Source organism: Diospyros lotus, chromosome 12, assembly GCF_014633365.1.
Source record: "Diospyros lotus cultivar Yz01 chromosome 12, ASM1463336v1, whole genome shotgun sequence".
In the NCBI taxonomy this organism is placed as follows: Eukaryota; Viridiplantae; Streptophyta; class Magnoliopsida; order Ericales; family Ebenaceae; genus Diospyros; species Diospyros lotus.
The window spans coordinates 19,765,271-19,779,109 of record NC_068349.1 but is presented as its reverse complement, the minus strand read 5'-3'; the positions used below and the strand labels follow the sequence as shown (position 1 = coordinate 19,779,109).

The 13,839-nt window shown below is 38.7% G+C and overlaps 1 protein-coding gene across 1 annotated transcript; it reads left to right on the top strand.

The window, feature by feature from the left end:
* The first annotated feature begins 2,326 nt into the window (after nucleotides 1–2,326).
* Nucleotides 2,327–13,746, top strand: LOC127786471 (organelle RRM domain-containing protein 6, chloroplastic). Its single transcript, XM_052313889.1, has 4 exons — nucleotides 2,327–2,671; nucleotides 6,506–6,574; nucleotides 6,702–6,808; nucleotides 13,397–13,746. Exons 1-4 carry the CDS (start codon nucleotides 2,413–2,415, stop codon nucleotides 13,472–13,474), a joined length of 513 nt encoding a protein of 170 aa, XP_052169849.1. The 5' UTR covers nucleotides 2,327–2,412; the 3' UTR covers nucleotides 13,475–13,746.
* Nucleotides 13,747–13,839: the final 93 nt, after the last annotated feature.

Below are 13,839 nucleotides of genomic sequence, written 5' to 3'. Positions count from 1 at the left end.
ATGCATATCACTGTAAGACCGTTGTAAGATTAGTTTCTGGAGCTCACGGTCCTATAGCGAAATGTATACCGCTGTAAGACCGCTTTAGGAATTAGTTTCTGGAGCTTACGGGTCTGCAGCAACAAGCATACCACGGTAGGACCGTGGTAAGGTTCAAAGCTTCGTTTTAAACTTGTTTTAAGCCTGTTTCAATCCAAATAAAAGAGAGTTAGACTCCTTCAAGGTGCAGGACTTTGATAACCTAAAGAGAACTATATAAAGACTCATTTAAGAGAGATGAAGGAGCTTTTGGAAGGGGAAAAGACGGCAAGTCAAGGAAGAAGAGGGAGATTTTCTTGAAGATCTTCGGTTTTGATTTTATTTTTCTATTCTTTCTTCTCTCTAACATCATGAACTTTGTTTTTAATATTCTTTCATTGGTTGAAACTATGTTACGCTAAGTACTTTGTGGCTAGGGTGATTGATGAAACCTAGTTCAATGTTGGTTTAATTAAAAGTATTTGGGTTTTATTATATTCTTGTCTTTTGGGTTGATCGTTTGTTATGCATTAATTCCGTTTTAATGCTTGGCTGCCATTAGAACGTGTTTGTGATTTATATTGCTTTCGAGAGATTCAATATAGATTAACACTTGATAATAAACGACATAAGGTTCAATAATAGATAGATATACCGTTATGCCTTGTGAAATCTTATTTTGATGATCATTGTGGATAAATGCATGTTTGTATATTTGCATATTAATTAGAGATAATTAATCTCATATGTAAGTATAGATTCTATTGACCATCGAGGGAGGCTTTTGATTAACTTAGGATCATCGATTTTCATCTCAAAGCAAGAATTATGAAATCCGATCACTGAAAGATTTAACCATTTATAGAACTACGGTGGATTCATGAACCCTAGTGCATTAGATTTTTATATTTAAAACCTAAAGAGTTATTTTGTGTTTTCCTTTTGATGAGTTAGTTTTAACTTATATAAAACTTCCATTGAGTATTCTTTTGATTGTGTGTGATTTATTAAAGTTAATAGTGGTTAAAGTATGGATTAAAAGCTAATTCTCGTGGGAACGATACTTGATTCATCATTATATTATTTGTTGCGATTCCGTTCACTTGTGGGAAAGAAAAAACCAACAACACACACAACAAACTCCTGCTGACAAAGACTCTTAGAGAAACCCTAGACCACCCGCAAATAGATGACAACCCCCGAGATGAAATAAACTAATCGATTGACCTTACAAACCCTAAGTGCTGATCTAAAACACGGCTCTGATACCACTGTTGTGAACCGATACACAAACCTTAGGGTATTTCCAAATATGTTTCAATCACAAATTCACGATGAACAGAAGATAAGAAGCCTAACAATCATTCATGCATAAATAGAGTGAAAAACAGAAACGAAAAGCAAAAGCAGACAAAAAGTTTTTACCGTGGTTCACCCAAAATAGGGCTACGTCCACGTTGAGCTCCGATATGGAGAGCTCACTACACTAATGATTGAATCAAAGAATACACCCTCAGAAATCCTCTCAATCTCTCTGTACATATAGTGGTTCGAGAAATAAAACTTGCCTAATAGTCACTTAATACAAATTAAGAGGCAAAAACCTATTGAACCATATAACTTAACAAGCTATACAATCATTTACAGAGAATGAAAGGAAAAATAAGAAGCAAACTAGAAACCCTAGGTCGGAGACAAAGGCTCTCCCTCTTCTCAAACCCTCTTTTCTCTTTCTTTGATAATTTTGTCTCTTTCGTCTTAAACGTCTAATCCGTCAATATCTCGAGGGGGAGATAAATAGTGATGATGGAGGGCTGGGATCAAGTCTCATAAAGTACAGATGAAGGGTTGGGATCAGATCGTGCAAGCACGATAAATATTCCAACAGAAAATGCAGATAGACAAGAGAGATTGAGCGGGCAAGATAAAAGGCAATCGGACGCCATCAGAGTGCAGCTAATGATTGCCACGTGCTACCATCCAACAGCTGCTAGATGGCAGGCTGAGGTTGCTGCACGTGGCCCTCCAATAGCTTATTCCTAACGACATCATTTGGAGCTTCACGGCCAACAATCACAAAAAATTATACTATCTTAAGAAACATTTCTCCTAAAATCGTTTCTTAGCCCAACTATAGAAACGTTCCATTTGTGCCACACAGCCCCGCAAGGTCCCATGGCATGTTTGTGTAATATCTTACTATTCCTGTAGTAAATATGTTTAGGTCAATATTATTTTGATAATATTTTTAAAAATAAACTATTTAAATAAAAAACCCCGATAATTTACCCGTAAAGAAATAGTCACAAGCATATTGAGCGGATGAGAGCTTTTGAACTGTAGTAAAAGAGCTTTTGAACTGTACCCGTAAATCCCGATTGTGATTCGAAGCAAATGGCAGCGATGGCGAGAGCAGTTGTCCACATTGGTCATCAATGGAATCGACGCAACGATGTTGGAGCAGTGCCCTGGATTACTGCAAGCCTTGGCAATGGCGGCCGCCCTTCTTTACGCCAACAATGGCAATTCCGATCCCCAGCAAGAAGAAGGATAAGCACCTCAATCGGTCGTCGCCCTGCTCTTCTGGCGTGTCTCCCACCTTCCTCTTCGCAATCGCCCCCCGCAATTACTTCCACCAAGCTTTACGTCAGTGGTCGGCCTCTCTCTCTCTCTCTCTCTCTCTCTGCGCTTACAAAACTAGGGCGGTGTTGTTATCGTAACATTACAAGTAGTGTTAGTTGGAGATGACTTATGAAATAAATAATATACTCAAGCCTTCTTCGGTGGGTTATTAATGTAGAATTACATCTTGAAAATCTCCCCTCTTTTAATGCTTAGCTTCATCGCCGGACCAGATGTCTGATATCACAGCCTGAGCAAAAGTCAATCTCTAAACACTTTTCTGGTCCGCACCCATCCGGTAGTAGTCCTGACCTTAGCTTTTATACCACTTTAGTAATATCTCATGTCTTCACTCAAAAGTTCTAGTTGGAACTTGAAGGTGGCTTGTGGGTTCACAAGACTAAATAATATGTCTAAAATCTCCCTAGTAGGATACTCATGTGGAATTGGATTGTTACAAAGTTTCCTTCTTTCCTCATCAAACCAGAAATTCATATCTCAATCTGATCAAAATCAATCTCACAGCACTTTCCTGGCTCACACCCAGCCATAGTGGTCTTACATTGGTTCTGATCCTACTTGTAACATTACGGATTGTCACCCAAAAGTGCTAACTAAAGGTGACTTATAAGAACATCAAATCAAGTAATATATCCAAGATCTCAAGATTGGGTCGTGACAATTATTATCTTCATTGTCAATATTATGGGATTGCTAGCAGTGTCATTTGATTCTAATCTTCCATTTAGCTTCATATTTTGTTGCTGGAATAGCATGTAGATGGCGTTACTCGTACTCTTTACGGGTATGCTAGTGGTTTAAGTCCTCAGCATCCAGATGATAGCATCTCTTTTTCTTGGCAGTGGCATCTGCTCCAATAGTAGTAAGGACCAGATTCTCTAATTAAGATCTTCTAGTCTTAGTTAAATTGCTACTTTGGTATACATCAAAAGATGACCTTGCTTAAAAAAGAATACCAAATCTTGCCCAAGGTGATAGCTTAGTGGTGGGAGGGTTCAGCAACATCACCTTGTGAGTCCAAGGTGTGTGTTCAATTTCTAGCCTTGATGATGCTTGGGTGATATGATAAGAATGCTAGAGGAATTAGCAAGATTCAATTGAAACAAAAAAATGAGTTGCAGTGGGGTGACAATTAGCTATTGCAGAGAAGGCTATATGTTGAAATAGTTATATTTTTTGTTTATTTGTTAATTGTAATGTTGTATAGTTAATTGGTTTATTAATTGTCTGTTAGTTTATTGCAAATAGTTTACTGGTTGGTTGCATTGTTAGTTGGAGGATAGTTATATGGTTGCGAAATAGTTGAAGAGTTCCTTCCGAAAAAACTCTTCCTTCCAATATTCTAGTATATAACTGTATTCATTTTCTGGGAATAAGAAAAATGCATTTCAATTTTTTCTCCATCTCTTTTCCTCTTGAGAATTTGTCTCCATCCCTCATTCTGTTTAGGGCTAATCACTAGCTGGTAATGAACTCAATTTCTAGTAACTCTAATCTTAAAGTCCTATCTTTTGGTGCTTTCATTGAGAGTGCATTAATCCACCAACTGAACACCTACCTCTTGCTTGATTGAATGGCTGAAGGAACTAGAAACATGATTGCAGAAAATTCAAAGCAGATCGGAACCCTCCAAGAGAATATGTTGATGCAGAGGAATGATATAAAGGCTGAATCAAAGGTTGAGTTGCAGAACTGCAGCTGAAGCAAGAGCAGCAACTTCAGCAAATTCAAGAAGGAATTGTAGCTCTTACAGTTTCTTTTCACAAAATAAGATGGGTGCCACTGCAAGTCCTGAACTCAATGGAGAAACTCCTCTTTCTTCTCACCCTATTACCTTGCGGAACTCTTCTTTTCACCCTACTCCTTTGTCAAATTCTTCCAGCCAATTTTCTTTCATTCCAAACCAAAGGGCCCCATAATACACCCAGATTTTGCTTCATGCCGATGATTCAACAGCGTAAAAAATATCAAGTTGGATTTTCCTCTATTTGCAGGAGAGGATCCTACTTTTGTCTATTCAAAGTGCGACAATACTTTGAATACCATCAGATTCTTGAAACCCTTAACATAACCTAGTTTATTTTCATCTTTGAGGTCCTACTTCTAGCCCGTTTCAGTGGACTAACCAGCCACCAAATATAAACCTGGAAGGAATATTAATAGGTTCTAAGGTTGAGGTTTCACCCTTCTCCCTTTGAGGACGCACAAAATGCCTTTACCAAATTCACTCAGACCGATGTGATAGAATATTGGACTTCATTTGAATTGTTTTCCAGAAAAATGTTTGTGGTCATAGAACTTTTCCTTAAAAAGCTGTTCATTTATGGTCTTAAACCTGGGATCAGGAGAAGTTATTGCTCACCAACCGTGCACTGTACATCAAGCCTTTGGCTTTGCTGGGTTGCAGGAGGATAAAGATCAAGCCTCCAAAACCCAGACTCCAAAACATGCACCATGACACCAATAACCAAACCTGAACCTGTTTTCTCCACAACTCCTAATCCTATACAAACTATTAACAGAGGAGAGAAAAGGGCTTCTGTTATAATTGTGATGAAAGATTTGTTCCAGGCCATAAATGCAAGAGTAAGTTCTTGCCTTTAAAAGAAGTGGATGAGCATTTAGACGAACAAGGACTAACAGCCAGTAATGAAGATATTGCTGCTCTGAAAAGTGGACACTGGACAGGATGAGCATTTGAAATTAGTTCTCTGTTGTTTATGCAAAAAATTATATATTACTTGAATCTCCTGCATGCTAAATCGTTTAGTTCGAACAAGATGACTGACTGCCTTTATTCATATCTTGGTGGTTCTGGGCCTTTCTGCCTATTAATGAGAATGAATATTGTATACTGGAACAATTGTCCATGATTGATTAGGGTTTTCCATTACATCAGTTTATAATCATTCTCTAATTGTTACTGCAGCTTTGCTGTGCACCTGGGTAAGAAATTTACATCAGTTCGGATCTGTGGTTTGCATGTCAACTGCTGGTTCCTTTTCTTTTGTTTCTCTAGTCATCATATTTTGCTCTTTTTCCTCCATACCAGCTATTAAAGTTTTCCACTCATTTGCTTTCATATTTGTGCAAATTTGATTGGAAGTTTGAATATTTATTGTTAAAAGGTCATATAGCCATCTAGATTTTTACCTATGCATGGCATCAAGTATGACAATTGTATTTGGTCATGACATTATGTGTCTAGTTTGGGACCTTTTTTAAGATCTTGATTTAGGATATTGGATTATGTATCTAAAAGTTTTGTCCAGGCACATGGACACACCATAAGCTTATGATGATTTTATATATGGGAACGTTCTTGAAAGAAAGTGAAATTTAGGGTTTAAAGTGATGTCTAATTCTATCCGCATGTAGACCAAAAGTGCATTTTTTTTATTTTTTATTTTTTTTCTCTTTTAACTATCAAAATGTAAGATTCTTTCTTCTTAGAGGATTCCAATGTCTAATTGAATACAAGTGTTAGATACATATCGCACATCCTTGCCTTTTCCATATCTAGTTGACAAAGGTTCTATGGGAATAGAAGACTCCATGTGTGGTTAGAATGTAGAACTGAGCTGTCAAGGCTGGGAAATTGGTTCGGGAATGGATGGGAGGAGGGAGGGGTCTACAATGTAGAGATCACTGGTTGCTCTAGCTGCATTGGCACATCTTATTTTGTCAATTATTTAACACTATTTATAGGTAAATGAAAGAAAAAAAGGTGAAATAGGCCTTCAGGAGGGAAACAGGAAGTTCTTGTGGACTGGTGCTTGTCTTTACAATTACATGGTCTAATAGAAGTCTTTTGATATGTTAGCTAAACCACTATATGGTGCAGGTCTCTCATTTCGAACCACTGAAAAGAGCTTGATGAATGCGTTCCAGAAATTTGGTGACCTTGTAGAAGGTGGGAGAATGTGCAGTGCTAACTTGTGCATTAAAAGTCCTTAAATAAAGTACAAAACTTGTGTCATTTTTCATGTATTGGAAAATAATTTTGGTTTATGAAGGAATTACTTGCCTGTTTATTGCAGTCAACTTGGTGATTGATAGAAAAGCAAATAGACCAAGAGGCTTTGCTTTCCTTCTTTATGCGACAGAGGAGGAATCTAAGAAAGCTATTGAGGGAATGCATGGGAAGGTATGAAATTTGCAATCTAGATAAGCATAATTGTGTGTGGTAATTTTACAGGCTGAACTCTTCGCACAGTTTTTGTCTTGTTATTTTCTGTGGAACAAGCAGTCAGTTTTTGTTGACTCATAACCTATGTACTTGAGACACTTGAGACATAAGCAAGAAAACAGAAAATGTTTGGTAAAAAAGGGTCCGCCATACACCCCCCCCCCCAAAAAAAAAAGCAGAAATAACCATTCGCACAGAAATAATTTTATGACTCGTGATTATGAGTTAACTGAGACAGATGATTCCTAAAAGGTAACAGATACACATGTAATGGATTTGTGCCCAGTAAATAATGCACGAGTCATTGGTTCTTGCAGATTCTATTGGTTCTCATTTGAACTCGTAGCTCATTGGCTCTGTAATATATAAGGTTGGCAAAATGACCTGAACCTACTCACCTGCCTCCATTGGGGTGGGGTCAAAGGCTGTTTGACCAGGGTTGGGGCAGGTTCGAGGAATCCCAGATTGTTTTTCAATTGGGGTTAGGGCGGGAATTGTATTTACCATCTGTGCCCTGCCCCAATGCTCTCTCTCTCTCTCTATATATATATATTATATTTATATATAAATACATTATCTATTCTATTAAATGTAGAAAAATATACATGAATATATATAAATATTATATATTCTACTAATTAAGTAAATAAGTCATTTTGAGGTTATGAAACATTGGCAATAAGATGAATTCCAAAATATCCTTTTTTATTTTACTTAAAAAATAAAAACTTATGCCAGTATTATTTGAAATGCATTTTATATTTGTGCATGCATAACATTGGAATGTCCCTAAGCTCTAGACCATTTCAAAAACTATTTGCATATGTATAACATAGTATTTTAATTTTTTTTTAGCAAAAAAGGCATCAGGTTCGGGATGCCCCGACCCTGCCCCAACGAGGCTCGGGGTTAGTGACAGGGCAGGGCTGCCCCGCCCCATTTCCATCACTAGTTTTTATATTTAACAAAAATGGAAATACTAAAGAAATAGTGAAATGTGCAAGAAGGACGAGTTATCTTACTAGAGAACAAAAGAAAACAAATAATATTTAAATGGTTGGCTCACCATAGAACAACATACCAAGCCTTTATCCCACTATGAGGGGTTGGCTACATGAACACTAGCTTTTTAGTCATTTCTATCTATGGCCTCATCTTTTATGAGGTCCTTATAAACTAATATCATAACTAAGTGTCTCCCACTAAGTTTTTCTTAGTTTTCCTCTACTTTTTTTTGTGAAATACATACTTGTTCCATTCCATCCACTTTCCTCACAGGAGCCTCTATTAGTGTCCTTCTCACTTGACCAAACCATCTCAATAGTGTTTCGCTCATCTTATCTTCAACAAGAACCACTTTCTCCTTATTACGGATAACCTTATGTCGACTTTAAAATGCTTGGCTCAATGCAAGTAAACAAATTGGAGGGGGGAGAACCATCCCCATAAATCTTTGTTCTTAGGCGCTACTTTATTTATTTATTTCCTTCCCTATTTTAATCCCCTCCAAGATTGGATGATGCCCACGATATCCCAATTTAGTGGCGATTTCTCTCTGTTGGTGGGTCAGCAAAAGGGAAATGGTTTATAATCTTCTTCATGATTTTACTGGCCAGAGGCCTCTAGTCTTGATGATTTTCTTTAGGCTGATGGAGGCGGTTTCTGTAGAGTACCTTTTCACCATATGCTACTTGTACCATCCATATTTGTTTAGGCAATTTCCTTATATGTGTAGCCCCACCCAGAGTAATCTGCAAGATACAATGCTACACTTTCATCATTACACATTTTCCAATGCTATTCTAGTCCATGAAAAATAGCTGTTGAGAACTCATATTAGCTTTGTATTAGGTGTGTTGTATATATTAGTTGTACCTTGTACCTAGCTTAGGTAACTTGTACGTGGCAATTACAAGGTTTTGGTATGAATACTTGTAGCCCTAGCTTAATAGAATTGAATGAATCTTTTCCCTCCAATCTCTCTTTTCCTCTCTTCTTTTTCTCAGTTCTGTATACCATTTCTCATGGTATTAGAGCCATCAAGCAGTAAATCTGGAGAATTGGAGCAGATTTGATGTAATTCAATCATCAAATCTTCTCTAGGAGATAGCTACAATCTGAGCAATCTGAAATTCTCTAGATTTCTGGAAATCTGGTGCGATTTTCTGTTCTGGAGTTCCTGAAGCTGTGATCTGCTGTTCTGGAATTCCTGAAGAGCAATCCAGAATTCTGGAATCCCTAAGGCTGTGATCTGCTATTCTGGTGTTGTCTTCTTGTGTTGATTGTTGAAACTAGGGTTTACCCAACATGTCTGGTTCAGAGGTAATCTCTAATACTTCTATTGTTGTTCCAAGCATATCTGATACTTCTGTGATTACAACTAAAAAGCTGAATGGGAAAAATTATTTTTCCTAGTTAGATTCAATTAAAATGTGGTTTTGAGGTCAAGGGGTTTGTTTTTGACCTTTCATCTATCTCTATTCCTAAAACAAATGCAGAGGCTCTTGCTCATCCTGGTTGGCAACATGCTATAGATGAGGAGATGCTTACTTTGCTTGCTAATGGGACTTGGGATTTGATTCCCTTTCCTCTCAGGAAGTCCTTAGTTGGTTGCCCCTGGGTTTTTACTATTAAAACTGGTCCTGATGGATCTATTGACAGATTGAAAGCACATTTGGTTGCCAAAGGTTATATATAGATCTTTGTTCTTGATTATGGAAATACCTTTTCCCCTAGATTTTAATGTCGTGGTTCGGCAAAACTAGCCTATATTCGTGGGGCACCACCAAAGTGATTGAGAGCCCAAAGGTCCTTATTTGTTATCGCGGTTAGGTCCATGGGGTGCCAAAGTCCCGATATTTTGTTATCATGGTTCAAATTGCCCTACATCTGTAGATTTGACATTTTGTTTGTCGCAGTCAACAGAAAATTAGCCTGCATTCGCATGAGATTTTGGTAACGCGGTTCGGTGAGTGCCAACCTATGTCCATAGTTAGAGATTTTGATTTGTGTGGTTCGACATTGCGTCTATGTCCACTAAATGGACTTGTTATCACGGTCCAATTTGCGGGGCTTTGAACCCAATGCAATAATGTGAACACTAACTTTAACCGTGATGATGATGATGATGATGTTGCTCATGGTGGCGATCGTAGTTTTGTTGATGCAGTTCAGCATTACGCTTACATGTGCAGTTAAGGGTTTTGTTTGGCCGGTTTGGCATTGCCCCTACATCCACAACTGAGATCTTGTTAAGGCGGTTTAGCATTGAGCCTACATCCGCAACTGAGATTTTGTTAAGAGAGAATACTAGGATGTTGATCACAGCTACCAGAGGGTGTGGCCTTGCACAGGACTGCGGGCAGTAGGGCAAGAATGCTTTGTAAGGATCTGCGACGCAGTATGAGCTGATGTCTTTGAGAGAGGTGTGCTTAGCAAGGAAGGCGGTTTGACGTAGTATGAGCTGATGTCTTTGAGAGAGGTGTGCTTGGCGACGAAGGTTGTCTCTCCTTGGGGGGAGGATAGTTACTTCAAAAGCAGTGTGCAAACGCCTTTTGTTAACATAGTTCGGTGTGCCCTACATCTGCAACAAGAAGTAGTTGTGAACATTTGTAGCCACCTTGGGGGACGGGCCTAGTGGCGTGTTGTTGCAACAAGTTGTTCCCTTTGTTGATGCAGTTTGGCGCGACCTACATCTGCGATGAGTGTAGTTGCTGATAGAAATGTAGTTCTAGGGCACACACCAAAAGGGGGGTTGAATTGGTTATTTTGAAATTAATGACTTTCAAAAACTTTAAACAATGTAAAATATTTTCTAGTGAAAGAATGAATTAAGAAGTAAGTGAGGAATGGATACCTACAAGAAGAGAAAATAAATAATGTAAGCACACAAGAACACAAGGATTTATAATGGTTTGGCTTACCCAAGCCTAGTCCATTTCTTTAGCTTTTCACTAAGGATTTTCAAAAACAAATCCACTAAAACACCTACTTAAACTAAGTAGGTTCTCTAGTCTAAAGACTAGGAAGATACAACCTCCTATCAAATAGATAGGCCGTCAAGCTCTACAAGCTTGGAAACAAATGAATCACAATAGAAAAGAGAGTCCTAAGAGTTTGGCCTCTTAGTTACAAGTTCTCTCAATGAAAAAAATAAGGCTTGAAAAGAATTAAGCAATAAATAAATTACAAGCCTTTACAATGAATAAGTGAGAGAAAAGAATGTAAGCTCAATAAATTGTTCCTGAACACTTGCTAGCTTGGTAGTTGAATCCACTAAGAGCTTTAAATGAAGTCCTAACCACCTATATATACTTGATGGTGCTAGCTTCCAAAAATCTGACTGTTTGAGGGAGTTAGAGAGCATTAAATGTGGCAAAAACTAGCCATTATTTGAAATCTGCAAAAAAGTCAGTCAACTGATGCAAAGCATTTGTCGACAGATTAAAGAACTAATTAAGAAAACAGACGACCAATGAGAATTTTAGTCTGATTGCGTGACCCATCAGGAATGGCTCCAAAGACCTCATGATATTAGCCTCCAAAGGCTGATGTGTGCCCGAAGTATTAGTCCTAGTTCTTAGGGCTTCCTTGCATGGATCTGGCAAAAAGATTAAATGAGCTTTAGGATGACCTCTTATCCGACCATTTGTACGTTTCCCATTGACGGCCCAAATTATTGTTATTGAACTACAATAATTAAAATTTATTTGTTTCGAGGAAACTCAACAAGCAGTCAGGAGAGTGGGGGGGAGTCCCTTGGCCTTCCTGTGGGGTTTGCCATCATCATCGGAGGAGGAAACTGTCTAGGGAAGACCCGGTCTGCTAGCCTAGAAAGAGCTCGATTCGTTAGCTAGGAGAGCCGTGGGGGGATCAGAAGACTAAGGAATATTGTGGTGGTCTAGGGGGCTCTCCATCTTAGAAGCAAGTCTGCAAGACAGAAGGCAATCAAGGGGCACACAGGGATTTCTCTTGTGCGGGCCCTTCGATGCTTAAGTCAAACTCGATCACAGTGTAGTGCAAGATGTTGCAATAGTAAAATATAAGGATGTCGTGATGTAGAGATGAAGGGAAAGATGGTGATGGAGATATATGGTGGCCGAGAGGGAGGTTGCTATTGCCAACTTACTTGCCATTTATGGCTTGCTTTGCTTTACTTGCCTTGGCTTGCCCTAGAAGCTGGGGGGTGATGGCTATTTATGGGCAACGGGTGAACAGGGACACATGACACTCATGTGCAAGGGTGCGATGCGCTTTCTTGTGGAGGCATAGTGCTTCTTTTGTTGAAAGCGGCGTGGTCCCAAGGTTAAGATTGGAAAGGGCCTTCGGGAGAACCCCCCCCCCCCCCCCACAAAAGCCGTGGGAAAGGTCCCCCGGAAGGAAGAGGGCCTAGAACAAGCGAGCCACGTTGTTACAGAACAACACATGGTAGCGATGGTGGGGGATGGGTCCCCTCTAAACTCCTCCCAGGAGCTTGGCTCGACTTGGTAGAGACCTAGACATTCAAGTCCGAGAAGCTGGTCCTGAACAGATGGTGGCCTCCCAAGGGAATTGCTCCAACCCTAAGAGAGCCTTCCGAAAGGATGACACCTTTCGATGATTGTCAATCTACTGGCTGCTTCGAGAGGACTCTCCCTTGGAGGCTATGCCACAACATTCTTCGAATAATCTTAAGATTCATTTATTTTAGGTCTTGAGAAGTACAGGTTAGGCTTTGGCTAATTAACTGCAATGGAAGTCTAGATTGTTATTCTACATTTTTTTTTTTGGGTTACATGGGAAAAATCTGTAAATGCCCACACCAAAGGGGGTGGGAAGGTTCAAACTCACAATCTCATGCTTGCCGTGAGTTGGTCATCACCTAAGCCACATTGGGGACTTCTATACAATATGATGTCTTAGAAACAATGTTTTCTCCCTTAGCTTTTCTAGATAAATGCCAACTTAGAGATTCAAGTAAGTTATTATTCAACTTACATAATAAGGGTAGTATTTTTTTTTTTGGCACTTGATTACCACTATGATTGATTTCCTACTATGTTTTTTTTCTTATTTTTTACATTTCTCTGGTGACATTAGATTGGGAAAACATCGGGAACCCCAGTCTCATATTCCCGATCAATATTCCATATTAAGGACTAAGAGTCAGAATTTACAATAATTCTATTCCGCATATTACGTGCTATTTAAGGACAGTAAAATGGGATGGCAATTCTTCCGGCAGTCAGATTTTGAAGTTTTTTCCAACTTCCTGGAGTAGCTCATGGTGAAAGGATTGGACAGAATTGGAATATTATAAAAGTTACATGGTCATCATATTTCTTCTTAATGCGTGTCTTTTATATGGAAATTACTCTGAACCTACTCACCAAAAATAGTAAAGAAAGAACTTGTTTTGATCTCACCATTTAGTCATCCTATTAGTGGATATAGTGTGTTTTATGGCTCTGGCTTCGTCAATATTTTCTGCACATCTTTTTCAAGCCATTAATGTAAATGGGTTGAAGTCCCAGTGGATACTGATCAAACCCGAACCACTTCTTTCAGTTTCTTGATGGCAGGGTAATATTTGTTGAAGTTGCAAAACCTAGATCTGAGCTTCGCCAAAACCTCAAGCAAAATTGAACACAGTATTGATGAGTTAGACATGACACTGATATCAAGTGGCTTGGATTTTGGCACCGTTGAGTACTAAGCAACACCTGCAACGATTTCAAATTTCTGGGGCCACTGCAGCAGTATTTGACTTCCCAACTGATGCAAATGTAAATGCTACATATCTCTCTCAGCCTAAGTGATCTTTGTATGCATACATTATCAGTACAGATTGATTATGAAATTCCATATAGTGATAACATTTAAATATGCTAGTATTTGGTTATAGATTGTTGTCTTCAGATTATTTTTGTTGATAATGAGCCAGCTATTTATGTACTTGCTGGGAGCATTATTTGTGTGCATGTGCGCATGTGTGTGTGTGAGAGAGAGAG